The sequence below is a fragment of the Pagrus major genome, chromosome 18 (assembly GCF_040436345.1).
Source record: "Pagrus major chromosome 18, Pma_NU_1.0".
NCBI classification, from domain to species: domain Eukaryota; kingdom Metazoa; phylum Chordata; class Actinopteri; order Spariformes; family Sparidae; genus Pagrus; species Pagrus major.
In genome coordinates, this window is record NC_133232.1 from 18,063,998 (window position 1) to 18,090,895 (window position 26,898).

General features: G+C 41.8%; 1 protein-coding gene across 1 annotated transcript in view; it reads right to left on the reverse strand.

Moving 5' to 3' along the window:
* Positions 1-24,383, reverse strand: part of gpc4 (glypican 4) — a 31,969-nt gene extending 7,586 nt beyond the window's left edge. Inside the window, exons 1-2 of the mRNA XM_073486671.1 lie at positions 23,613-24,383; positions 2,543-2,701 (exon numbers count right to left, since the gene is read on the reverse strand). Of these exons, the coding sequence (XP_073342772.1) occupies positions 2,543-2,701; positions 23,613-23,769 (316 nt within the window). The 5' untranslated portion in view covers positions 23,770-24,383. The remainder of the gene's footprint in view (positions 1-2,542; positions 2,702-23,612) is intronic.
* Positions 24,384-26,898: the final 2,515 nt, after the last annotated feature.

A 26,898-nucleotide genomic window follows, 5' to 3' on the forward strand; every position in this document is an offset into this window, starting at 1 on the left:
GGTCTTAATTGGCCATGACTCCCTGCTCCAGGCGCATGATGAGAGCCTGCCTAATCACATACACCACTTCCTGAGTTTGTTAGTGTGCGAGTGTATGTTGTTGCGTCTGTTTTCATGTACTGTTGCAGCTGTGTTTATGGACATATGCGCCACATTTCTCTTGAGCATTTAGCTGAAGTCATCAGCGTGGGCAGTCATTCTCAATAACGGTAAATATGACCATAAGCACTTCCTGTGGCATTTTCAATGACGGGAAGTGTCTCCTTCTGGGTGTCTCCATGTGACAACAGGAAATAATGGTGCAGCAACATGAGCCTGTCACGTATCCAGTGAGAGAGACGCTCTAATGGCCCAGGTGGAGGAGAGCACAGCAGGCCTTTGTAAAGAGATCCCACATCTAACAGTTCAGAGACAGCAGCAACTTGCCTACAGTGATGAGGAGGGGGCACCGAAGGGGAGGAAGGTAAATGAAGTGCCGTCAGCTCGACGGCTGCCCCCTCTTGGTCAAACAGAAGACCCTACAGTACTGGAGGAAACCGTCTTGATTGTGGTTGTGGTATCACTTCCTCAAAATCAATGATGCAGAAATCATTTCAAGTCATGGCATTTTTGTCAGGTGTGATACAGAAAGTTACCCATAAATAAATCGAATAATTAGCAACTGTAGCCTCAGTACACCAAAATGCAAAGTAACCATGAAAATTTTCTCTCTTTCTTATTCAGACAATTACTGCTGTTCTCAGAAGAAAAAAAAGCACAAAGCCGCAATTAAGGTAGTTGCAGATGGCAAAGTTAGGAAAGGTTTGATTCTGACAGATAATATGAAACTGTACATGAACAATTTAATTAAGAAATATTGGAAATTTTTCTAATTTCCTGGTAAAATTAATGGACCATCTAAAAGTCACTACATAGACTTTAGGGAACTATATTTAATTTGATTTCCAGGTAGGGCTGTACTGAATAGTTTGATGCTTCATTCATAACGTTATTAAAATTCTGAATCAAAATGCGAATGCTGCACAGCTTTATTTTTTGTCTATTCATTGTTTAAATGTGCTACTATAGTACATTACTTGACAAGTAAAAACATTATTTTATGTATCAGCATTGGCTTGGTGCTCCATTTGATCTGATGAATCCCTTTAATCAAATTGAGAACTTTGTTTGAGGATTTTGTTTTAAATTTAATTTTATGTAAGGTGGAGAGGTCATAATATATCACTGAATGTAAAGATGTAAAGATGTAAATGTAAAGAAAAAGAAAAGCCAGTTGGCAGAACTCTACTTTAAAATCAGCCCAGCAAGTTTTTAAAATGTAGAGTTACGATGATTTTTCAATTAATCAAATCAACAGAAAGTAGGTGAAAAGTCATTTTCTCAGCAGAATTCACTGGTTTCTACCTTGAAATATGAACAGTTTGTGGTTTTCTTTGCCCTCTAGGACAGTAAATTAAATATCTTTGACGTTTAAAAACACCATCACTCTTGAAACTTATAGAGGCCAATTTTCTCAATTTGTTGTCATGTTTTAGACCAGACCATTAAAAGTGAACATACATTAGCAAACAATGTCACAGAAAGCACCATCTGATTTGTATAACAAGGCAGCAAAGACACAGGGAGATATATGCAGTGAAACATGATCAACAGCAAGACATAGTAGAGAGAGATGAAATGAGAAAGAAGGGTCTGAGAGGCAAACAGAGGGGTTTTTGGGAGAGCGAGGCATGAGATGGGGACAAAGGGCAGTGAGAGAGGAGAAAACGAGGGGCGGGACGGCTCGAGCAGCCACTGCATTCCGACACGTCACATTCCTGTTCACATCTGGCTGCAATACACATGCTCGCCATTACTGACTATCCCTCACTCCCCTTCACAGACACATAAGACCTGAAGGTCTCTGACCTGCGTATGCACAGGCACGCACGCACAAATCCATGTACATAACAAGCGAAATTCAAATGCAGTTAGAAAACTTTACAAACCACTTTCTCTCTTTTTTCATCATTCTGTCAGAAAAATAGTGTCTGCTCCTCTCTATCTTATCTCATCAAGCGTCTTTCCTGCAGAGCTGCAGCGGTGGCACTGTCGGGTGGCTGAAGGTATTCAAAGCTGCCCCAATTCCTTGGTGACTCAGCACCGATGTTGTGTTCCCATGCGCTCCCAGGGAAACTTGATCCCAATATTTACAGGCATACACACATGTGCTCACACACAGAGGAACAGGAAGTACAGAGAAGACTAAATCTGAAGATGTGTGTGGTCCGTCTGGAAGCGTGCACGTCTCTCTGGAGTGAAGGGAAGCGGGTGGTGGGGGAACGATGAGGCAGGGAGCTGAGACGATGAGAGACAGGTGGACGGGCCAACGGACACAGACTGACTGTCTCCGCTCCGTGCAGTGCACTGGCAGGTGGGAGCGTCCGTCAAAAATCATGCAACACAAGCGCTGTTGTAGGGACACTAGCCAGCGGCACAGTGTAGCCTGAAAAGTGGCTGCTGTGCATGTGTGTGTTAGTTTGTGTTGGGTGTGTTTGCTTACTGTCAAAGTGGTCGTGCCTCTGTTTGAAGGTGGATTGTAGGTTGGTGCTAAGCCTGGAGACGGGAGCTTTGATCTCTGTGTGGCTCTGCTGGCTCAGCTTCTCCTCCATCTCCACCGTGCAGCATGAGAAACCCTGCGGACACACTTTCAACGGGGCTCCTGCAAGAGACGAGGAGAATACACTGTCACCACATGACCATCAAAAGTCACATCAATACAAAATACTTTCAGTGATGTTAGAATTAATAAAAAACAAACAAAAACAAGAACACTAGGTGTCTAAAAGTGATATCATTTAAATCATATACTTCAAGACCCAATCTGTGCACCTATAGAGTGGCTTTGTTAACGTCTGATGGGTTACACATTGAAGATAAACACTATTTCACACTTTTGTCTGGATGAAACCTTTCAAATATCAAGTAATAACTTCACCCCTCACCAAATCAAATGCACCTTTGCTGTGAAAACCCTCTTAACTGCACTTAAGTGGATTAATTGCAAAACTCAGCTCAGAGCAGTCTTTAGCTGGCCACTTTATAGAGCCTTGCTCTTATCCTGGCACTTCCCCGTCCTGATTGATAGTTCAGTGCTGTAGCTTTCCCCAAGTGCTGTGTCCTTCTACAACACAGACTTTTAAGAGGAGAGGATTACCTCTTCACCCACTTTGACTCCAGCCATGTGCACATTGATGCAGATAAATCTAAAAAGGCTTTTTTGCCATCACTATGGCTTTGTATCCAGCTCGATGTGTGCCCCCTCTTGGTTAAACGGACAACTCTACAATTGCTCAGGATTTGTCAGTTTTAGTACTGGAGGAAACTGTCTTGACAATTATGGTTCTGGTATCACTTCCCAAACATCCTTCTGAGTCTTGCAATTTTTCTCAGCTGTTATTCAATGGTACAGGAACACATCCATGAATAAATATGAAGTTAATAAATACTTCAGCACCTGTAGTGTCAGTAGACCAAATTCAAAGCAGCCACGTAAATGTCAAGAAAGGCAATATCTTGCAATAAAGAAAGTGAGAAAAATTCCTGGATCCATCCTTTTAACTGGATCCGCACCAAACGTTGAGTCTATTCTGGGCCGGGACCCATCCTACATCCAGGGTTTGTGAAAATCTGTTTAGTATTTTTTGTGTAATTCCGCTGACAAACCAACAAACACACAAACATAACCTCCTCGGCAGAGATAAATATTGCAAAATTTCCAAACTAGGCATCTTTCATTCAAAACGAAAGAGGTAAATAGTGTGGGATCAGGGGAGTTCCTGTCTTCATCATTATATAACCACCATTGCTGATGAAAATCTATCTGATGTGACTCAGGCACAGGTTCACTGAAGAGGTGGTGGATTAAAATCTTATTCATTTTATGTTTAGTCACATTCACCGATTTCCTTCCTCACTCTTGGACTCTCTCCCGGAAGTTAAAGTGATAAGTGAACAAATGAAACACAGTTAGCTTAAATAAAATCATGGACAAAGAATAAACAGAAGTTTTTGCCTAGTGACAAATGAAAATGGAGACAAAGGGCAGTGAGAGAGGAGAAAGAGAGGGGTGGAACGGATCAATTTTTTTAAAAAATGCAAGAAAAGCGACAGGAAAATTAAGCTTTGTTCATCTGTTGTACAATTCAGAACCTTTTCACAAATGAATATGTATGATTTCCATGTAGCCTAAAGCATCTGTCTGTCACGTGATCCATTGTTGAACGGAGATGCTCTCTTTTTTAATGCTTTCTCTGTAAACACTTTAAGACCAGCACAAATCCACTTGCTGGAAACAGTGAAAAGCTGCTTGCTCAAGTGGCCCTTGCATGCCAGACAGGAGAGATGTGAAGTGTTTTTCTGTTTTGGAACTTCAATGCAGTTGGCAAGCTGAAATTGCTCGTGTAGAGTGACAACCTTCAACTGTTAAAACATTTTCAAACAGATCTGCATTAACGTGGAGGCCAACAACCTAAACACAACCTTCTCTGAGCTTTTACTCCAGTTTCTAATCAAAACCTTTATTCAAAACCTAAATCCTGTCTTTGATAAAACAGCAAGTTCCAACTTTGTCAAAAGTGAGTTTAACATCCAATTAAAAGGAGGGTCAGGGGAGGACGAATGCAAAGTCGCAGCTGCAATAATGTTTTGTTTTAAACGTGGCTGGTGGAATTTAGGAGAACACAGGGATCCTTTCACTGCATCCAGGCACCAACGGCCTGTTTAGTTTTCCCCACCAGCTCGTGCTCACTGTGCATGCACAGGTTACTGCTACTTACAGAGCTGCCATGTTGTACTGGAGCTTTAACATTACCTGTAAAGTTTTCCAGCATTCACTGAAAGACTCATCAAACATCCAAGACTTACTTAGCTTTAAGAGGGCATAACTTCAGTTTCACATGGTGTGATAGGTTTCTTATAAAAGAAACCTAAACATGTGTCAGTACTAGATTCAAAGCTACAGGGAACTCAAAATTGTGAACTACAGAGGTAGCTGGGTCTTGTAACAGTGAGTTTCTTCCATGCTTATTCTTTAATCTTATCGTCTTCATTTTCAACTGAACTATTTTGAATTTGTGTTTCAAGACATAAAAGTTTTTACGGTATACAAACCCATGCAACTTCCTCCAAATGATGACAAAAGACAGGAAAATTATGTCTGAAGCATATGAAGCACCTAACTACAAGCTACTACAATAATGCTATTTATTGGTGAATGAACAGGTAAAGAATTGGTTAAGATTAGAGCTGCTACTAACAATTATTTTCAATATCGATTAATCTGCTGGTTATTCTGATGATTCATTTTTTAAATCAATAAAAATAACTTTGAACAATGCTCATCACAATTTTGAGGAGCCCAAAGTGACGTCTACAAAGTGCTTCTTTTGTTCAACCAACAGTCCAAAGACTGTTCGACTTTTTGGCTTGAAAAATGACTGAAACAATTGAATCATTACCAACGTAGGTGGCAACTAATTTTCTTTCAATCAACTAATCAATTAGTCGACTAATTGTTACAGCTCTAGTAAAGATGACTGCCTTTTCTCACTTTTATTTCTGCTCTCTTTAGCATGAACAAACTTTCTATTCTGTTACTTAATAGACTGAAGTGAATGCTGGTTTTTCTTTTCCGGTTGTTAAAGTTCCTCCGGTTTTATCGTTGACTGTGGAATTTGTCTGCTACCTTCACTGCTGGTCGCCATGTTTTATGTGTCACTATAACAGCCAGAGCCAAGTAGATTTGTTTCTCTGTGACATCTTTAGCTTGTTTTCATTCCATGTGTGCATGTAATATAAATGCCCATCAAGCTGTATTAGAAAAACAGGTAACTTTGGTGACTTCTGTTATTTTACACATGCATACCTTAATACAGATTGTAAATCAGACTTCATTCTAGCCTGGACTTTTAAGGTAATCACATTTGCAAACAACACAGACCATCAAACTGAGCAGCAAAACATGTTTAGAGAATTTCCCTGCATTTCTAAAATAGAATCTGAAATGTTAAGAAATCAAACTGCAGGGTCACAAGTGACTCTTAGCAGGACAATCATCTAAACTGGGCATCAGAGGGAGGGATGCACCCTGGCGCCATAAACTGGACCCCTCTGTCTGGGATCAAGTCCAAATAAGCTTCAAGTCACTCCTTCTCTCACAGTCCTCTCCCCAAACTCATCTCTCTCCCTGCAGTCCTCACCCATTCCACCCGACCCCCTCCAATACGAACACGAACACGAACACGAACACACACACACTTGGCAGCCCCTACCTAAACATATTCACACATCACATCACTGCTCAACACATGGCTCTTTGTACCAGTGCGATTGGAGGTACAGGGAGCAGTACACATACACTTACAGACACAGTTACACACACACAGACAGAACTTTTAGGTGAAACAGTCCTCCAGTCTCTCCTCCAGCAGGGCCCCCTGCTTGCCCACAGCACAGGCGCACAATCAAAAGGCCTATATCCACGTGGAAAATAGCCCTAGTTACCAAAGTACACAAATAAAAGTGAGATGGTCAATATTTCACAGGAATGTCTGCACAAATGTCACATTGTTAGCTCAAAGGATTAAGTCTCCGAAAACTGAAGATTCTTAGCTAATGCATACTTTGTGAAAACATTTTGGCAGCCAATTCCTCAAACCGCTGGGAGAGAAAACGGCACGGCTGGAACACAAGAGAGAGAACGGGTAACAAGAACAGTTAGATCCTATAAAAATCAACATCATGCCGGACTTTGCGTGACATGTTTCAGCCTCGCTATTTCACAATAAGTTTGGTCAGTGGATGCATCAGTCATTCCTCTACCATCACTGGCATGAATAGTCTTTGTGTGATGGGTGAACTGGCTCTCAGCTGCCTTATGGAGCTCCTTTAAGGGGCCTCTCACTCCTACAGCTTCCCAAGTACTTTAAGATGTAATAAGACACAGAGTCAGAATATTTTTCAAGTGGAGCTCAGAAGAGGAAAACTGCCATTTATGGTGAGGGCAGCATCTTGTAAACAAACATGTGACTCTGTGTCATGTTATTCATCAGCTCTCCACTGCTTCTGTGCCTTTCCTTTGTGGGGGGACCACCGTCCCCTTTAAATGGCTCATAAAATAAGTCACTTCCCTTTGACATTGTCCTGCTTCTCAAACTCTGTTCTCGGAGGAAGGATGGTGGGGGAGGTGAAAACGCCTCATAGACAAAAACCAGATTAGACACCTCACCGCCCCCTCTGCCTGCCATCATGTGCCCCTGAACCAGACGGACCTCAGGGTGCCCCCCACCTCCGCCTCGACCGCCACCACCCTGCAGGCTTAACCAGCGAGGTCAGGGGTTAACAGCCACTCCTCTGAGAGAGGTCCTGTCCTCTGACCCCCCCCCCCCCCCGTCCGCCAGCCAGCACATCCACCACACACAGTAACTTGCCCCCCAAACACTCCAATAATAACACCACCAACACAAAAAAAAAACCCGTACATACAAGCAATCAAGGGTCGTAAAAGTCGCACACACATGCAAAAGATATAAATAGAAGACCGTAACACTCATAAACCCCAATCTCAAGTCATAAAAGGATTATTTCTGTACCCTTCTAAAGTTTGGACATCACTAAAGCTGCTAAGCGAGCTGCGAAGGAGCCCATGGGGTACGGTGTGTCACAAACTATTCACCGATGTCTGCCACTAATTGGAGCCTCGAGGTCTGCGACTGAACCAAACCTCTGAGCTTTCACACAGACATCAACATTTGTAAATAATTAAATGATAAACTGTATGCCGCTCATAGTCTATGTACATACTAATTCAGTCCCAGTGGAATGCAGGTAATTTGAGATGTTGAATAGTGGGACAATTTAACTTCAAAACATGAAAATGTGTGAACATGCTCCAAGTCGGCCTCATTGAGCTTCAGAAGTCCAGCACATAAAATTTAGCACCTAACATATTCAAAAGTGTCAAGTATGCACAACAACACTTATGAATACAAAGCTGGACTATTAATTGGCATATTACCCTCCGTGCTGTAACATGTAAAGGAGAGGGCTGCCAGTCTACTGAGCATTACTCACACAGACTGTTGTAAATTTGCACGCCCTGCAGCCATAACATTCTCCTCTTGCTCCTCACCTCTGTCTAGGCTGTAATTATCCTGGGGGGGGGGGTTACAGGATTGGTGCCATTTGTTGGATAACTTTCTGTTCGCCCCATCCTGTCATGCACTGTTGACTTATGGTCTTTTGAGAAGTCCATGACGTTACTTAAGATGTGAAGGTTTGGTCGTAATAAAGACGCCTTATGAGTAAAATTCTAAGCAGAATAATAAAAAAAAACAGGCAAAGTAAAGGGGACATGAGGTGAAGCCACATGTGAAGGCCGTGATTAAAAGGCTTCATATTTCATTTCCAAAATGATAGCAATTTCTCTAAGTTATTCCCGTCTTAAATTCCTTCCTGTTAGAGCATGCTGTCAAATCACCCCTTTCTTTCATCTGTAAGGACTCTACAGTTGTGGTCTTTATGTGGATAAAAAAAAAAAAAAAAAATTCCTTTACTCATTCAAAAATGCCATTTATCCTTTTTGGAAAAGCTTTTCCAATTAGTGTCTCAGTCAGTAATTCAACGTATCAAACAATTCTGATCATTTGGCCCTCAATAAAGAAAAAAATAAATAAATCTGCAGTTTGAAAGAAAAAGTCTCAAAGTGCTTTGCTTTTATCAGCTTTCAGTAATAACTTTGGAAAGGAACTAATTTTGTTCCAAAGTTGGTGGATGTCATTTTGAAATTAAACCCACACATCTATTCAAACTGATGGAATAAATGTGTTCAAGGCTCCATAATTGTGCAGGGTTAAGCAGGGGAATCTCACGAATGAGATCAGTCTTTTGTGCTTCAAAACAAAATATGCCAAAGTCAAATTATGAAGCGTGGAACATGCAGTATCTGAGCCCTCAGCGTCCTGTTTTATACCACAAAGTTTTCATAGTGCAGTCAAGAAAAGTGCTCTGGTACAAGATGATATTTCCCCCCCATATTACAAGAAATCCTTTAACTAGGCGCGCAGACTAAGAGCTAAGTCTTATTTACAACCTGGAGGAGTAGCTGCAGGGGGAGGGAAGCTTACAAACATCCACACATTCACGTCAGGCTGCTGCTCAGTACAACCGCAGACTCTTGCTCAAGGGCATCATGCCAGCAGTAGTTGAAGGAGGAAAAGTGTGTCTTGTTCACATCCCCTTTCCAGATTTTCCTAGCTCTTCAGCTACAGCTCTTCAGTTCTTTCAGTTACGTCTGAGACAACCTGACCATTACTTTACTGCCATCAGTGCATTAAATAGTGGTACTAAAGGTCAAAGGTTTCAAAAATTTCATTGGGAAATGAAACATTAAATAACAATGTTCCTCTTGGTCAAAAAGATCATTGAAAGCTATATTTACTTGTGTGTAATTTCACAATGAAAAGTGGGCTAAAGACCTGTGTTGAAACTGTGTTAAGGAGAGTGAAACCAGTGAAACATTCTCATCCAGAAAGAACTAAACTGAACTTTAAAATAAGTGAAACACACATCCATGTATTACATCTATCTTACACACTTATACGCCATGTACATGGGTGTACATGGCACTGAGCTATGGCAGAATTACCGCGGATGGAGAGAATGTTCAACATTCTGCTGTAAGCGGAAACCATTATTAGAGACTCGCCTGTTCATATGGAGATAATCAGGGCAGGGCGATACTTCCACCTACTCTGTTTCTACACTTTAGCCTCTTACTAAAATAGAGTCATGACAAGTTTATAGCAGTTTTGGCCAAACCAATAATGCTTTTCAGCTCTCAGTTCATTAGGAATGTCGAAGAGAGCCTGAAATGTGCTGGCACGGGACTTCTGAATCTGACTGAAGTGTTTTAACGACATGGTGGGCAGCAATGCCAAACTTTGTCCTTTTCTTTGCTTGAATGTGTCACACTTGACTGCTGTCTCCAGACATACGTGAGGGGCTGACAGTATAAATGTTGTTATAATGAATGTTAAAAGGGGTTTTATAGACTGATGTGATCAAGGATATTTAAATCGTGAACACCTACAGAGGAAACCCAAGGTAAAGAGCATTTCTTTTCAGTATCTTTAAGCATTAATGTTGGCTAAGCTTCAGGAGACCCCAGTGTTTGGACAAATAGCTATCTCTCTCCTTCAGATACACCAGGTGCTACATTCACCTGAACGTCCGCAAGATATTCCACAACTCATTCAACAGATCTGCGGCCCCTCACAGGGAGCGGAAAGCAATTTTTACCTCCAGCTAGCCCATGACTCAGACATTACACTAATCCCATAACTTGCCTATAGCCTGTAAAGGATGTTACTGAAGTGGGCAAAGGCTTTAAACATTTAAAGTTAAGTAGTAAAATTATTTTACAGGAATCGCAATGAGAACATCTGCATGTTTGCCTCAATAAAAAATTAAGAGTGCGCCTTAGCTTGTTTTAGTGCTGTTAACTGGATTCATCACTCATAGATGAGGTATTTGTATTTTCCTGTTTCTGAAATGGTTGTGCTATACTCTTGTTTGCTTCTGCATCAACAAAGTTTTCCCAATGAGCATCACCATACTGATCTAATGCAGTCAAACAGCTGATCAGTAAAATGGGCTTATGATTTAATACATACAGATTGTAGTGTATATACTGACTAGTTACTGGTTCTGTTCATACTGTGCTACTAGCTGCATTCACTCGTACACTTGTACATTCATTAATCTCTATAGTGTATATCTACATGTACTTCTGTACTATGTCTCAGTGATTAGATGCTAAACTAACTAATAATCACAGAGGTAAGACAGGAAATGCATCCAAATCTGCCTCAAACTCTAGCATGTAGCATTTATCATGTCGCTTTGTCAATTGGCATGTAGTCAGCTGACCAGCAAGTAGCAATCCCTCACATGATGAGCCACTAATGTTGATTTGCCCCATGATTCAGCATCAACCAGAGCTGTTAGAGGTTAATGTGAAAGCACATCAGTACACTCATAAATAATCGGATCTACCACTGGGAGGAAGCCTCTCAGCAGTGGTGAGCTCAGGAAACACTAGCGCTGGTTGTGACATGAGAGATTTACTCCACTAAGAACAATGCTCACCATCCATTGATGAGGCAGGAAGTTTTGGTTTAGCCGAGCACTCTCTGGAGTGAGTATTCTCAGCTCCGCAGCGAGCCACAGGGCTTTGGATAATGTCTGTGTAAAATGGCGTTTCCTTAAATAAATCAGGAATTAGAATCTATTCCACTACACAGCTGTCAAAACAATAAACTGCCAAAATTTGCTTGTCACATGGCATGACTACGATGAGAAAGAAAGGCATGTCTGCTGCAGCACAGCACGAGGCAGAGCAGAACTCATTACAATCTCCACGTCTCATCTACTGATTTTTACACAGAAGTGTTTCTCTGCCACAGAACTCTAAACACAGACCATTCCTCATCCAGACTGAGAAATTGTCACATTAAAATGTTTATCTCTGCTGAATCTTCCACATTTTGTCCAACATGTGAGTTATTTTCAAGAAGGCACACAAACAAAGCTCACACTGGGATCCATACATCTGAGCCCTCTGCCACCAGAGTCCATTTCTGATTACTAAACCAGTCGGGGCCTCTGGCCAATTAAAACTCTCCATTTGTGAACATTCCAAAACGCTGTCATCCATGAACATTTACCCAGAAGCCCCTGGGGAGATTCCACAACATTGCCCTGGCCTCTCGCTCTGTCTGTTTCCCTCTCCCGTCCCGGCGCTGCATCTCCGGCTTTGTCTCCCCACACAAAAGCTCCCTGCCTACACCACTTCCCAGGTCACTGCTTTGTCAGGGTTTCAACTCCCTCCTGCACCTCCCCGAGTACATTTAACAAGTCAGAAACCAAATTCCAACCACTGGGGCTCTTCTCAGAAGTTCACCTGCAGCACAGTTTATATGAAGTCTCTCATGGTCAAAAAAGAAATCTGCAGGATGACTGCGTTTGGTTCTTTGACCTTTGCATTCAAAACAGTGTGAGGTAAATTTAGCTGTTGTTGAATCTGCTGGGCAAGGCAGAAAAAGGCCATTACTCCTTACTACAGCTGTAAGTAAAGACTACTTTCATTGTCGATTTTAGCTGTCAATTTCTTTTACGATAAAAAGATAACTTCCCAAAGCTCAAGAATTCCTCATCAAATGTCTTATTTTGTCAACAACTCAAAGAAATTCAGTTTACCGTCAGAGGAGTAAAGAAGAGAAACCAAAATCATAGACTTTTGACTTTTTGACAATTACTTAAACCGATTAATCAATTGTCAAAATAGTTGACAATTAATTTAATAGTTGACAACTAATAGATTATTCGACTAATCGTTATAGCTGTGCGTCAAACCACCTAGGGAAAAAAAGGAAAAAACACTATTGTGTAGAGAATATTTTGTGAAAACATGTCAGAGTTGAAGGGTGTGTGAAAACAGAACATTAGATGGGACACCAAAGAGGGGTGAAGTGGGAAGGGTACAAGGACTCAGAGGTCACTAATCTATACAAGTTAATCTGCTTTCCGTGTTAATTAGTCAGGCCTTAAGCAATCTTACCGTAGCATAACATGGTTGTCTTACTTGACAGTAAACATTTGGACCAAAATGAGCACTGAGGTCTGCCAGAGGTCAAGAAATAAACAATCAAAGCAGTGAAGGAATTAGATCATAAAAACGTATGGTTAAACCTAAACACTTGAGCCAGTTCCGTGTCTAGCTATGAGAAAGCCTGAGGCCATGATTCATGTTAACACAGTTATGAGGAGTTCTTACTTCAAACAGAAGTGGTTTGTTTCAGGATGAGACTGGATTTGGGCCACTTTCCCAGCGAGCTCCACACAAACTTTCTGCAACTTGTTTGACTTCCTATCTGGTAAATACAGCAACCACTGGTGATTGGCCTGACTGCCTCTCAGACATGTGCAAGCTCAACCACTCAGCTACGTGGTTTTACACATAACCCATAACTAGTATTGTATGTTCTACAAATTCATACATACAGCAAAAACAAGACAAAACATTTACACGTAAATCAAGAAACTTTCCTTCATACTTAGTTTGCAGCTATCTATTCATTATTCATCAAAAATGCTCATTACAATTTTCCATAGCCCAAAGACTCTTCGTCTGCTATGATAAATGCCAAAGAAAAGAAGAAAAACCTTACATTTATGAAGCTAAAAGCAAATGTTTGACATTTTTGCTTGAAAAATGACTTAAACGATTAATTGATTATCAAATAAACAGATGTGGTAATAATCTATTGTGTAGCTGTTAAAATTTGACCATTTACTAGGCATTTGACAGGTGGACAAAAAAAAAGTTAAACTGCAACCTGGTTCCATCACTGAGCCGTGAATCTTTTCCAAACAACACCATCATCTGTCAGAGGGAGTTGGAGGCAATGATTCACGTTAACAACTGATCTAATCTTTCACCCTTTCCACATCTTTCTTTCAGCTTATGAGCCTTTTGATGGGCCGCACAGTTGCACTGTTTGATCTGCTGTTTTTACTACAGATTCCACCTTGGCGCTTTTGCCGGGTCCGTGTGTGTGTGTGTGAGCGAGGAGATGTGAGTGAGTGAAAGAGAGAGGGAGACTGTGTTATGTTTAAGATTTGCAGAGACAGGCAGAGGTTTTGCAGACAAACGGAGAGGACAAGTTACAGCACAGCATGATTATCACAAGGGAAGAGAAGAAGGAGGAGAAAAAAAAGTGGAACAAAAGACCTTCCTGGCTTGTCCCTCTACACCAGCCCTCCGTCTTTCCACTGACTCAGGGCACACAAATGAAAACAGACTTTAAAGGAGAAGATGAAAAACACTCTTTACTTTAGGCCAAGTGCTTTACCATGGGACCCTGGGCAAACACTGTTGTGCTGTCAGAGAAATGGACTACTGTTGAGCTTACAAATAGGCTCCTCTTTAGGATGTGCTTCACACACTGCTCGAGAGCCACGCACTACACTGTCGACTTGAAAACAGCCTTTGTGGCCTGGTCATATGCATTTGCGTGTGCATGATTCACATAACAAATGATAACACCCCTCCCTCCATTTCCACATAAAAAGAATTCAAAAAATCCAACTTAGTTGAAACTTATGATAGCTTTTAAAAGACTTGACACACAAACAATACATTTCATCGTTGCCAGTAAAAGCCAGCAAACCCCTCCTAAGGACAGGACTTTGACAATGTTTATAACAGACATCCAAAAGCAGCTGAAGTCCACCAGATGTTGAGGCAGGACGGGGCCCAGCAAAGCCCCCCAGGCAGAATGAGGTCAGGTACAAGATCAGGTTTCTGGAAGCTCAAAGCTACAAAAGGGCAACAAAGATTCTGATATACCTGTTGGGCCTTACGAAACTGGACACCAGCGGAGGCGGTGGGAAGAGAACCACTCATTGCCGACTGTCAAAGGGACTAGAAAGTCTAAACCTAACGGTACAATGGTTTAATGGGCCTCAGTCATGGATGGCTCAGTCCTTTCCTGATGATATGTACTGAACATGTCAATAAATCAAAGTTACTTGCCATTCCAATGATGTACAATATTTCCACCCCTGGTGAGTTGACTCACATTCCCTCATGGCGACTAATTTTTCTGCCAGCAAAAACCACCCTCAAAACACACTGACCAAATGATTTGCAGCTTTGGAGCCATCATTTAACCAAGTATTTGATCCTTTGATGTGTGCAATTTCTTTTCCTCCCTCGCTTATCGGCCCTCAGCCAGTAGAATTTCTGCCATTGTTTTCTTCATGTTTTAAATTTGAGGTTTGATGACCTGCTTTTAACACATGGCATCGACTCGTCAAATTCACAAGGCTGTGTGAAGCAGCCAAAGACCTGCCTATTGCTTTTTTGTTTGACAGAAGAAAGGACTTTGGAGAAGCAAAAGGAGAGAAACCAGGGGTTTTGATCTCAAACAATATAATTTATAGGAAAATAAATCCAAGGGCGAGCCGAGCAGCACACAGAGGGATTAGGTAAATATTAGGAAACCTATTAAGCTAACTGCAGTTTGGAAAAGTGAGCTAAGTGTGAGTGACTGCCTCGTCAGTGGGAGTCTTGATGTAGGCCTTGGGAGTAATTAGCAGGGATTACAGCTCATCTGGCCTGCACCCAGCACTGGGGTTTCAGCCCAAACACCCAGGCAAGTCCCTGGCTTCGCTCCCTAACCACTATCCCTAACCACACGGGCCTCTGGTGATTCACACAAATCCTAACCATGATCACGACTATCAACACAGACATCAAACTCATTGCAGCTTCATAGGAAATCAATTAACCTTGGTTGAGTTACACCTACATCATAACTGCACTCCCCCCACTGGCAGCACCACGGTGAGATGACCTCAGCGAGTGAGCAGAGTAGAAGAGTGGGTTCACGCTCCACCCCTGTAGTTTGGGATCAGAGCCCGCAGGCCTTCGCCACACTCCTAACAGCTGGCTGAGTGACACCAGCGTCGAAGTGATCAACACAAAGGAGACGCACAGAGGCTCGAATATCAGAGGAACAAAAAAAAATCACACCACCAAGCACCGACTGCACAAAAGCAGCCAGAGGAGCTGGACGATGGAGAGGGGGTGAGCTGGCAGATGAGTAATATATATTGGTAATGGTTAGTATAGAAAGTCTCATGGCTTTCAGTCAGCTAAATAAACATCTTTAGGGAAAGATTTCAACATGCTTCCATAATAACCACAAAATATGTCACATACTTACTAGTTTGGTTGATTGATCTGGTGATTGAGTAAAAGAATGAGTGGAGTGCATGTCAATGTGCAGTGCATTACGCTTGTAACAAAATATTAGTTCAATATTAGTTCAATGCATGCTCCAAACCCTCAGTATGTTGGTTCAAAGTATTCAAAATAACTTTTGTTCAATATCAAACACTAAAATGAAAACAAACTTAGTCCTTTATAGCTTGCGAGCGGTTGAAAATCAATATCTTCTCTCCGTCTTCATGTCACAGACCTGTGTTTGCTACTCTTGATTATGTATGTGCGGCAATTGCCTCATTTTAAACTCAAACTGTGACGTCTTGTAGTTTGCCAAAACAAGCAAAAAAAGACAGGGATTAGCTGTGATAAAAACAACTCTCTGTCTACTTAACATGGAAGCATTCATACTAGTCTAAAATGCTAAACTAAACACAGACAACACATTTTGTGATTCGGTTTGATAAATGTTCAATATCTTAATGCTCTGTGCATCATTTCATCTTATTCCCACTAGTTCTGGTGTACTTAAATACTCTTTTGTACTTGGTGTCAGAGGTGAAAAAGGGCTGGTGCCTCCTAACTTTTAGACTTGATAAAAAACCTATGAAGAGATGTGTGTTAACAAGACAGGTGAAAGCCTTTGTGCACAGAGAAAATGGCAAAGGTTTAAAAGACATTACAGGTAGATGACAGGTAGGGCTGAGTGGAGCAGGGCACCAATATACCAGTAAACCACCTTTTGACAGTGAAAAAAAAGAGGAAAAGAAAAAAACACCCAGGGATGAAGACGGAAAGATTAGGAATGAAACAAAACCTCCCTCCCAAAGGAGCTGCTTAAGAGCGAGCAGGGAGAGCAGAAAATGAACTGATATGTCAGTCGGGACAGGCGGGGGGGGGGGGAAGGCGACTTTAACCGTGTGCAAACAGGACGTGTTAACAAGGAGTTTCAGGGGCTGCTCCCCTCATCTCAGAGTGTGGAAAACCACAAAGCCAGATCGGGATTTCTCACAGTTTGCATCAGACAAGGACCCACACAGATCCATCAAATAATAGTCACGTTTAACTGTGTCCACTCATGGTAAAAAAAAAAGTACTGTGAGCCCCTGTGTTAAAACCTTTTATTTGGTTAGACAGACGCGTGTGCTCACAGAGGAGCAGGCTCTGTGTACATGCCTGTATGACTGAGTGAAGATGAGTCAGAGTGCATGCATGCTCCCAGTTACCTCCCCAGATTCCCTAAGCCTGTGTCACACACACACACAGTCAGTCTCTAGCTCCTGCCTGACCCACCAGTCTCCTGGATATTCAGTTGGACTGGTAAAAAACCCTTTCCTGTCAGTCAAATCCCCCCCTCTCTCTCTGTACGCCTCAGTCAGTCCCTCCTGTGCTCTCTTTGTTGCCGTGTGTTCCCAGCTCCAGGGCTCCCTATGTGCGGGTCTTGGTGGTCCGGTCTGGAATGTGGTGAGGAGGGGGGAGGCAGGCCAGCCTAAAAGGGGGTGCTCAATTGTTCCCACACACAGCATCCACCCCCCACTGATCTGTCGCTCACTTGGCTATTTGGGGGGGCAAAGCAAAGGATGCAGAGGGATGGAATTACGGACACTCAGTCGACACACTGCTATTGAATTGACGCTACACTTGGAGCATACTAAATGAGTGTAAGGGGGAAACTTAAGCTTCCACAGTCCTACATGTTGAAGAGGAAAGCAAACACCAAATAAGAGGTGTTGAATTACAAAATCATTTCATCGACTGGATTGGATCCATGCAACAAGAAAATTCAGGTAGTTTCGGCAACATTCTTCAACTTCTTCCATTCACAGCCTAAATTTTTTCGTTTGCCGTGATAAGATAATTTGTTTTGGAGCTGACGATAAGGCAGCTGTTGCTGGCAGAGCAGAACAGGACACCACGAGCGCCCCTGATCTCAGAGATGCCACGCTGCGACCGCAGGAAGCTGATAAGAGCGGTGAGATACCACAGAGCTGGCAGGCACGTGCAGCCGCCCTCCCTCCCTCCTCTGGCCCCCATCTGGATGCTACAAGTGGAAGACAGGCTCCCCCTGGGTTCACAAGACCTCAGCCTCATGATACCTAAACTCAATTATCCTGAAGGCTCGCCAAACAGTTAGGGCGAGGATGTCGCATATATAGGGCAGAGAGCAACAGGAACTATCACATTATCACTGCTTTTAACTAATCAGCAAGCTAACTGCAACCAAATGCTCACAAAGTATTTATTGATCAGCAACAATCATAACACACATATACTGTCCTTAAAGTTCAAAATATTCTGTTCATTACCGTCCAGGAGCCCTGCCCCTTACATCCTCTTGTAACCTGATGCAGGCAAAACACAGGCGGAGGTCAACAATGAAGGCTAAGATGCTTGTGTTTTCCCATTTTAGATTCTACTGATATTATTGGCATGTCAAAACACAGAAAAGCTTTCATTTTAATTTCAACACCTGTTGACACAAGAGGCATATAAGGCATGTGAGGAGAAGTGTTTTCAGACTAAGAAGCTACAACAGTCGATCCCATCGCTCAGGAATGTTATCGGAGACTACAGTTCATGACTTGGCCTTAATGCAGGGTGTTTATTTAATCTCGACCCACACACATTTTCTTTGCAATCAACCATTGATATTAATGTTTGTGCAACTTATTCCTCAGGGGACAAAATGATGATGTGCTGAGATGGACTTTTTATTTAGTCCAGATTTCAACATGATTCTGTGTGAAGCTGTAACAGTATTTATCTAAAACCACTGTATAAAACTAGGCTAGCTCATCTTGTTACCACTGATTCAAGACTGATCCATTTGCTACTACTGTGATGGTTTAAAATGATTTTTCATGCATACCAAGCCTAATCTTAAGTGTAGTTTTGATGCACTGTGAGTAATTACTTATTACTACCATCAGTCAGGCCTGCATGTGTGAATTTACCGTTGTTTGTAACCACACCTATGGGTGGGACTAAGACAGTTTCTAAAATGGCACACCTGAATCTGTTTGATCCTTCTCTACCTGATAAAAAACCAGTTTGGGCTCAAAACGTTGTTCTTCTTTCATGTACTAATTAAGAGATAACAAGAGAAGACAAAAGGGGCATTTCAAGGTGTTGCATCTGTTGAAAGATGTAGCCCACAGTTGTGATTTTTGGTCTTGGAAGTAAAATAAATGTGTTTCTACATAGTTTTATTGAATTTAATCTGCCATGGAAAAAAGTGTGTGTTGAATGTACACCGTAAAATGAAATACAACAGCTAGATGAAATAGGCTGCCTTTTTTTTTTATAAAAAAAAGAAAAACAACTCTAAAACTTCACATAATCAACTCCATCTTGTATTTGTTTGACCTTTTGCAATACATAATACGCCCTCAAGAAACATTCTCTTACATAAAATGGCCTGTTAGCAAAGATCAACCCCAACATCTCGACTTCATGTGACTACACAAAGACCCTCTGTTATCTATGAGCAATATCTTAAAAAACACTTTTTCTTGGAAATACATCACTTTAAAATGGATTTGAGATTCGATATCAGCTACAACAGAAACTTCGTTGCATCTGTATGTAAGCAGTGTCTTTTAGACTCCTGACCTCCCAGACTGCAAGAGCAGGAAGGAGTGGGGTGTGTAAAACATTGATCAGGGTGAATAATCACAGAAGTAATGCACAAAATATTTTCTACAACCAATTTTTAAAATAGCTGTAGATTAAACTTTATAGCTAAAGGGTGGCACTGAAGTGATTCTTGATGATAAGACTTGCAAAGTGTTTCACATAAAACAAAGAGGGCCGTTGGAGTTTTATGGGTCTGACCTTGAGATGCCAGTAAGACACTTGGCAGGTAGTTTATTAGTTAATTATTAGAGGTGTTAAAATACCGGGCCACAGTTCTGCAGCAGAGCCACTCAAATATTGGTCTTTGAGCTATAAAAACTCCAGCACACTGAGTGTGCCCCAGTTCCCTACTCTTATCTTATCTGCTGAATGTCACAGCAATAACACAACCTGTTATTTCCCAAACCGTAATGATGCAGGGTGAGCAGCCACCAGCTAAGAGGGAAGGAGAACTCACAATGCAAGACTGCAGAATGTCTCATGCTTACAGAGAGGCCAATGTGCTGAGGTCATGCACGCTTTGAGTTTCAGTCATAATGCACTGAACTGATTATGAGCAGGAGATGTTCCTCGTGCTGAAGGGAGGGAAAACGACCCTCTTCTCTTTGATCTCTGCTATTGTCCCATACCTGAAGCATGACATCAAGCCTTACTGCCAGAGTAAACCAAAACAGATTTAGCTTGAAGAGCTGAAAAAAGGGTAGTGTAGCGTCCAGCCTGGCGTTGATGAGTAGCCTTTGACATGGCAGATGCCAATCTGGTCAGTGTTAACTGCTCTGCTTTCAGGCTGAGCTTAAAGAGCTGCTCCATGTTACAACCATGCAACAGCACTTAGCAGATATCTTTTAACATCTATCACACTATCAAATACAAGTGTTAAGGAAAACAAACACCCCCAACTATTAGCAGATAGGTTCTGACAGTAAAACCACCATTTACTCTCAGTATGATTACTGACATTATTTATCCGTCATCATTAGGGCGTCATTTATTTTCCCAGTTAAGTGAGGTATTTTAACCACAGGCCCTAAACAAATCTTCTTCCAGCAGACAAGAAACTTGGAAATGAGGTCTTGAACCACTTCCACGTGAGTGGTTAAAGATTGATACCATGGGATCAACAAGGAATTTACCAACTGAGCCTGCTGTTGCTCTGTATCTCTTAATTCTGTCTATGCAGAAGCAATCAGGGTTTCCATTTCAGTTTTACACTAAAACATCTTTATTGAATCTCAAGTCTGGCTTCAGCTGGGCCTGTCGGTAATTTGAATGGTAAAAAACATCTTTATCTCTGTGCCGCCAACAACAACAACACAAGATGTTTGTGGTTATAAAAGGCAAGTTTCGAATCCCGTGTCTCCAATAAGAGTCATATTCCTCCAATCTGATTTATGATGCATGTATCAAAGGAGGCACACAGTTCAAGAACGACTTCTGTGACAACTGGCAACGATACTGTATAATTTCAAAAGTATGTCTTCCCTGTAGCATAACTGCACAGTTATGGTTAAAGTAAAAAAAAAGCCCATTATTTTGGGAGAAATATTCTGATCACAACCACTAGTATAATGTGGAACAAAATTATTTTACTGCAACCTTTGAATCAGATAATGGCTGTTTCAACTTCTGCAGATGTTAAAAGTGAAACAAACTTTTCCAGTGAACTGCTTCTTTGATTGTTAACTGCTGAAACTAAGATTATGATATAGATATGCAAGTACTAACCACTCTAAACCTTTAGCAACTGCACACCCAGTTGCATTGAAACACAGACTGTTATGAAAAGGAAAGAATTAACGGTTCCGTGTAGATGTTACTTACATCCCAGATGCTGGATTGAGCTTGTGCACCCACTTCAGACGGGATGCGCGCTAACAATTTCAGTTTAAGAAAGGGTGCAAATAGCGTCTTTTTGAATCAATTTGGGCAACAATCAGTTGTGCCCATTGACAGGAGAATGCCGTAAAGTTGTTTGACTACTAAGTTCCAGAAATGTTTTGTGGACTACGAAACTTCTCCCAACTTTCCATTTCCATGAGGGCGAGTAGATAACGAGTGAATTTTCATTTTTGGGTGAACATAATGTTTTAAGTTTGTGAATGGAAAAAAGGCATGCAATCAGACTGCACCTCTGGAGCCACTTCTCCCCAGCAACATGAAACATTTCAAGAGCGCGGGGGATTCTGTATCTGCTCTTTGCTTTCTAGAGACAACCCCCCCAAACCCTCTTTAATGACAGTAGACCTTGTTGCTTTCTATGGATCAATTATCTCAGTCTCTTTCAATGACAAAGAGCTGCTCATTGAGGTTGGCCCTGCCTAAAGGCCCAGACATACACCGGGAATCTATTGTAAGGAAAAGGCACGTGTGTGTAGCACACAAACCTGCACAATAAAACTGCCTTCATTCAGATCCTTCTTTCAAAACCCAAAGATGCAAGACAATTAAATCTGACCAATGCAGACATGTTGGGGTACTCTCAATGACATTTAGCATCACAAAGACATACAGGCAGAAAACAAAAGGTCCTATAGACTTGTGTGAAATGCAGGGAAAATAATACATTCTCGGCTTCTTTGACAGTTATGTACAACTCAAATTCTAATGAGCTGACATGGCCTCAACAGAAAAAGACAGTCTGAACATCCTCTTAATATGCAAAGTAAACTCATAAAAGGACATCAGGACAATAAAGAGGACACATACAAATTGGTCACCCTTGTCAGATGAGATAATGCTGTGAACAAGTCGCCAACATAGAAAAAACGTGGTTAAACGGACAGAATCTAATTATTAAGTCCACTGAAATAAGCACACATTAAGAAATTACTTTAAAAAAAGGGGAAACAAGACCCCAACATGACAGTCGCCATGCCTGGATGACCTACTTGTATAATTCTAAAACTATCTATGAACATCATGCTAAAGCCACTGCAAAACTGGTGACCAAACCGGGCTGAAGTTAGGGGTTTGAATATATGTGTGCATATTCATTTTAACCACCATAAAATGAAAAGAAAATGAGAGAAGGGAGGGATTTAAAGTATGCAGGGCACAGTGGAATTTCAAACCCCAACCCCCCTACCCTCTGCTCCCCTCAAGACTCCACCGTAAAAGCCCCGTACCCACCCTACGTAAGTTTCCATCACTTGGGTTTAACTCATGATTAGCTAAATTGATTTGCCTTCTCACCTCCGACTGACTATTAACATAGCAGCTCCCATTTATTGCCCAGCTGTCTTCATTGGTGCATTGCATCCTGACTACAGTTTAGACTTGAGGAAGAAGTACAACATGTGCCTACACAGAAAATGTTAAAACCACAAAAATCAGACTAAACCAGAGAGGGGAAAAACATCCACAAGTCTTGTTCACTAAACACACAGGAGTGTTTACTAAATCACTGCAGGCTGCCTGCACTTCACAGCCATAGGAGTCTCTATTAAGGAAGCCTGGATATAAACACAGGCCTGGCTTCTTTCAGTGGGGAGCAGAGCTTGTGTGTTGATTATACCTCTTTATTGTTATGAATCACCTACAAGTATTTCCTAAATGAGGACTATATTTTCCCTGTGGAGCGGTGGAGGGTTTCCAGTCACACATTTGCCTGAACAATTCATCCCCACATGTCTCACAACTGCTTTCCCCCCAAACTTAACAATGTACTGTTACTTTTAACACACGAAAAGGTACAATGTCTGTATGATTAACCACGTTTCAACGTGGACTTTGACAGAAGCACAAAATGCCCATTTACAAAAGTGACAGTTTTACTGTTTGTTGTCTGGTCCTCTATACTTTTTCATGTCAACGACTCCCAAACTTTATTACATTTGAGAAGATTTTGTCTTCAAGAAAACCATCTGGAAAATGTTTTAAAGTGAGTTATGAGTTGGAGGAGCTGGCTGTCTCTGTTGGGGAAGCTAACAATGGGCGAGCACAGACCTGAGAGCAGGTTTGCTGACCTTTAACCAGTCAGACTTCATGCTAACGCTGCTAGCTTCAAAGTTCTCATTAGCTTCAGGGCCACCGGGAGACCCCCACGAGACCCGCGGGGGTCCTCAGCCCCCACTTTGGGAACCACTGCTCTGGACTACAGTACTTAAAGTTAAAAAAAAATCCCTAAAAGCAAATTACAATCACTCACCACTGACTCCTTTGTTGGGGACATCGTTCACGTTGAAGCCTTTGGAGCTGTAAGCAGCACGAACTTCGTTGCAGTTTTTCAACTTTTGCTCCGCGGTGCCCGACACCGACAACACAACCAGCGTGCATACCACACACAGCACCAACAGCGTCTTCATTTTGTGTCACTTAAAAACAAGAAACTATCAGCACAAAAAGTCAAAAACAAAAAAAAAAAGCAGATATTTAGTCGCTCAGGTGTGTGTAAGCTAGGACAAAGTTTGAGCGACTCCTACGCTGAGTTTCCTCATGGAGACGCGCTGGTTTCTTCAGCTCAACAGATACTTCATTCACAGCAGCTCTCAGGCCACCTATGAAACTACTGAGGGGGGGAAAAAACACACCGAAAATAGCCCCCAAAACTCTCAAACGTCGTCCGTTTTAACTCTGGGCATGTGCGATAAATGTCGAGTTCCAGACTCAATCGAAAAAAACACGAAGACGAAACGAAAAAACTTTTAAAACACGTAAAAACTTTTTTTTTTTTTAAACTGCAGGCAAGAATCTGAGAATCACACGACTGCTTCACAGCCTCGACGAAAGTGTAAATCACGACAGGAGAGCAACACGGTGGAGGGGAGCCGGGAAGGTGTTTTTTCTTCTTTCTTCCTTTCTTTCTTTTCTTGCTTTCTTCCCAAAACTTGCGGAGGCCGTGGTTTCTGTAGGAGAGGACACTGGGCTGTATGCTGGTCGTACTGGGATCCAGATGCGAGCAGAAAACCCTAGTGGACAGCCAGGAGCGAGTGCAAGTTCCGGGGACAAAGACCTGGAAATCAGGAACACCAGGGGTGGAGCACGGAGCAGGGGCTTCAGGCTTTGCTCTCTCTCTCTGTCTTTCTATAATGTCTAGACTTGTGGTAACCAGTGTTGAAAATCAGGACTGGAGCTGAGGGTGGAGCTACACTGTGACTTATTATTGGCCCACATGACATAAGGAAAAATAAACATTAGATGACCGAAAGTCCTTAAAATCACAAATCGTCTTCATTGCAGACCTCCCTGTGACCTGGACCTGAGAGGACTTTCTTATCTGTCTTTACAGTCAGTGTGGAGATAAAAGCACAGATAAGAAATCCTTTGAACTGAGCAGACTTCTCGCACTGTCCTAACATGAAATAATTAGTGATGATAAAGTGTTTTGCTGTGGGCCTGTTGGAAACACCATGACGACTATCTAAGAGTCACAGACCGTTATGTCGAAAACAGCTTTATTATGTAGTTGAAGGTTGTCCACGACGAGAAGTATAGAAATAAATTACAAGTTAATGTGTCCTGGCATTATTTACTTGTCTTTACCGAATACTTTACACTACATGACAGCGATTTACACAACAAGAAAGCACATTTCATTGAAGACCTATTTTCTCCAAATGTGTTATTCCAGCTCAGTCTTTATAATCCAATATGTCTTAGTTTGTTTAAAGCCTTGGATTAAAAGCTGCCTGCTGTTACAGTAACCATAGAGTCAAAATTACAGGCCTGTTCCTTACACAAACACAGGACAGACTGTGTGCTGTTAGCAACGGGGCAGTCATGTATTTCGTATGTAGCTGCCTGTCATAATATAGCACAGCTGGTGGTGTAAACTACAGTAAACAGTCTGCTGGAAGCGCCGTGGAGCTGCACAAGTGGACAGTGGTGAGAGAAAATACTGGGAGATTTGTGAAACTGTTAGAAAAAAGTTTTAGATTACTGAAGATTCACAGAGCACACCTTTACACACCTGAGGATTGACAGGTGCGTAGGAGACCAAGACCAAGGGCTGACAAAATTAGGGAAAAAAGACTCCTGCACACTGTCCACTTCACTTGCAATTAAGTTTAAGATTACTGAAGACTGGAAAATAATTTATTCATTTTTTTCCTTTCCTTCAGTGTTTTATTTACGTTCTTGTGCATGTAAAAGATCTTGAAAGTTAGAAAGTCTCTAATTACGTGACATCACACTTCACCATGGAGTCACAGTTTGGCATGGGAGAATTGATTTAGCACAGCTACTCTGTTGTTGTTAGCGGTGCTGGCTCAGGCGTGTGTGTGCTGACCAATCAGAGCAGACTGGGTATTCGGGAGGGGGGCATTAAAGAGACAGGAGCTAAAACAGAGCGTTTCAGACAGAGGGGGAATACAGAGCTGCAGCAGTGGACAGTATGAGAAAACTGATGTGTTTTTGAGCACTAAAGCCTGTAAACCTATTCTAGTAGTAACCTAAAATAAAAGTATGAACCTGAAAATGAGCATACTATGTCTCATTTAAAAAAAACTGAACATGAAGATCATCAAGGGAAATACATTTGGTTTTTTGACGCATAAACCATGCGATCCTGCTGCTGTTGTGGTGTGCATTTGAAATAATCCCAAAATTTCTTAAAACCAATGTTGCGCACTAAATAATTTGTGTTTAAACACTAGCATATTTTCCAATCAAGGAAAAATGTCCCTTCATCACAAAACAACAACTTCATTCTCAAAACATGTCTGAAATTGTCTGCATGTGTCCTGAAATGTGAGTGCTTTTTGTTCCTCCCATTTGGAAATGCTTGATATCAACATTTCAAAAATGTCATCTGTTCAACAGATACTTAAAATCCACCATATCCTCATCCGTCCTCTACTTGCTAAGAATACATTATGTCCTCTTCGCTTGTATTTTCGCATCAGTGTTATCTTTTGTTAGCAGTTTGTCCTATCTGTGGCCATGCTGCGTCCTGCCTCTGACCTTTGCCCTCTTTGCAACTTGTTTCTTCTTGTAACACTAGAAAAAAGCTGTTTAAGATGTTTTCTTAACTGATAAGACAATCAGTTAAATCAATTAAATGTAAAAAGTTAACTGTGAAATCACCATTGCAGTCATACATTTTCCTCTCCTCATTCTTAATCAGAAAATGCAGAGATTTAGACATTTTTTCCTGACAAAGTCTCAAATGTGGGATATAGAATTGCATTCAGTCATGTACGCAAATCCCTTCATTAAAAAAGAAGTCATAATAAGACTTTTTACCCCCTGCGTTTAAACATGCCTGGACTTGTGGGGTGCTTCTGTGTGTGTGTGTGTGTGTGTGTGTGTTGTGTGTGTGTGTGTGTGCGCACACGTCCATTGGTTTGGGAGGGGGGGTAGCACTCAGCAAAATGACATTCCTCCTTTTGTGTCCACATTCCTCAGGCTGCTCCATTCATTCTGTGTGACTGCGGCTGCTGCAGGGGAAGCCAGGGGTTGCTGAGGAGCAGGAGGAGGATGCTGGAGCTGTGTGC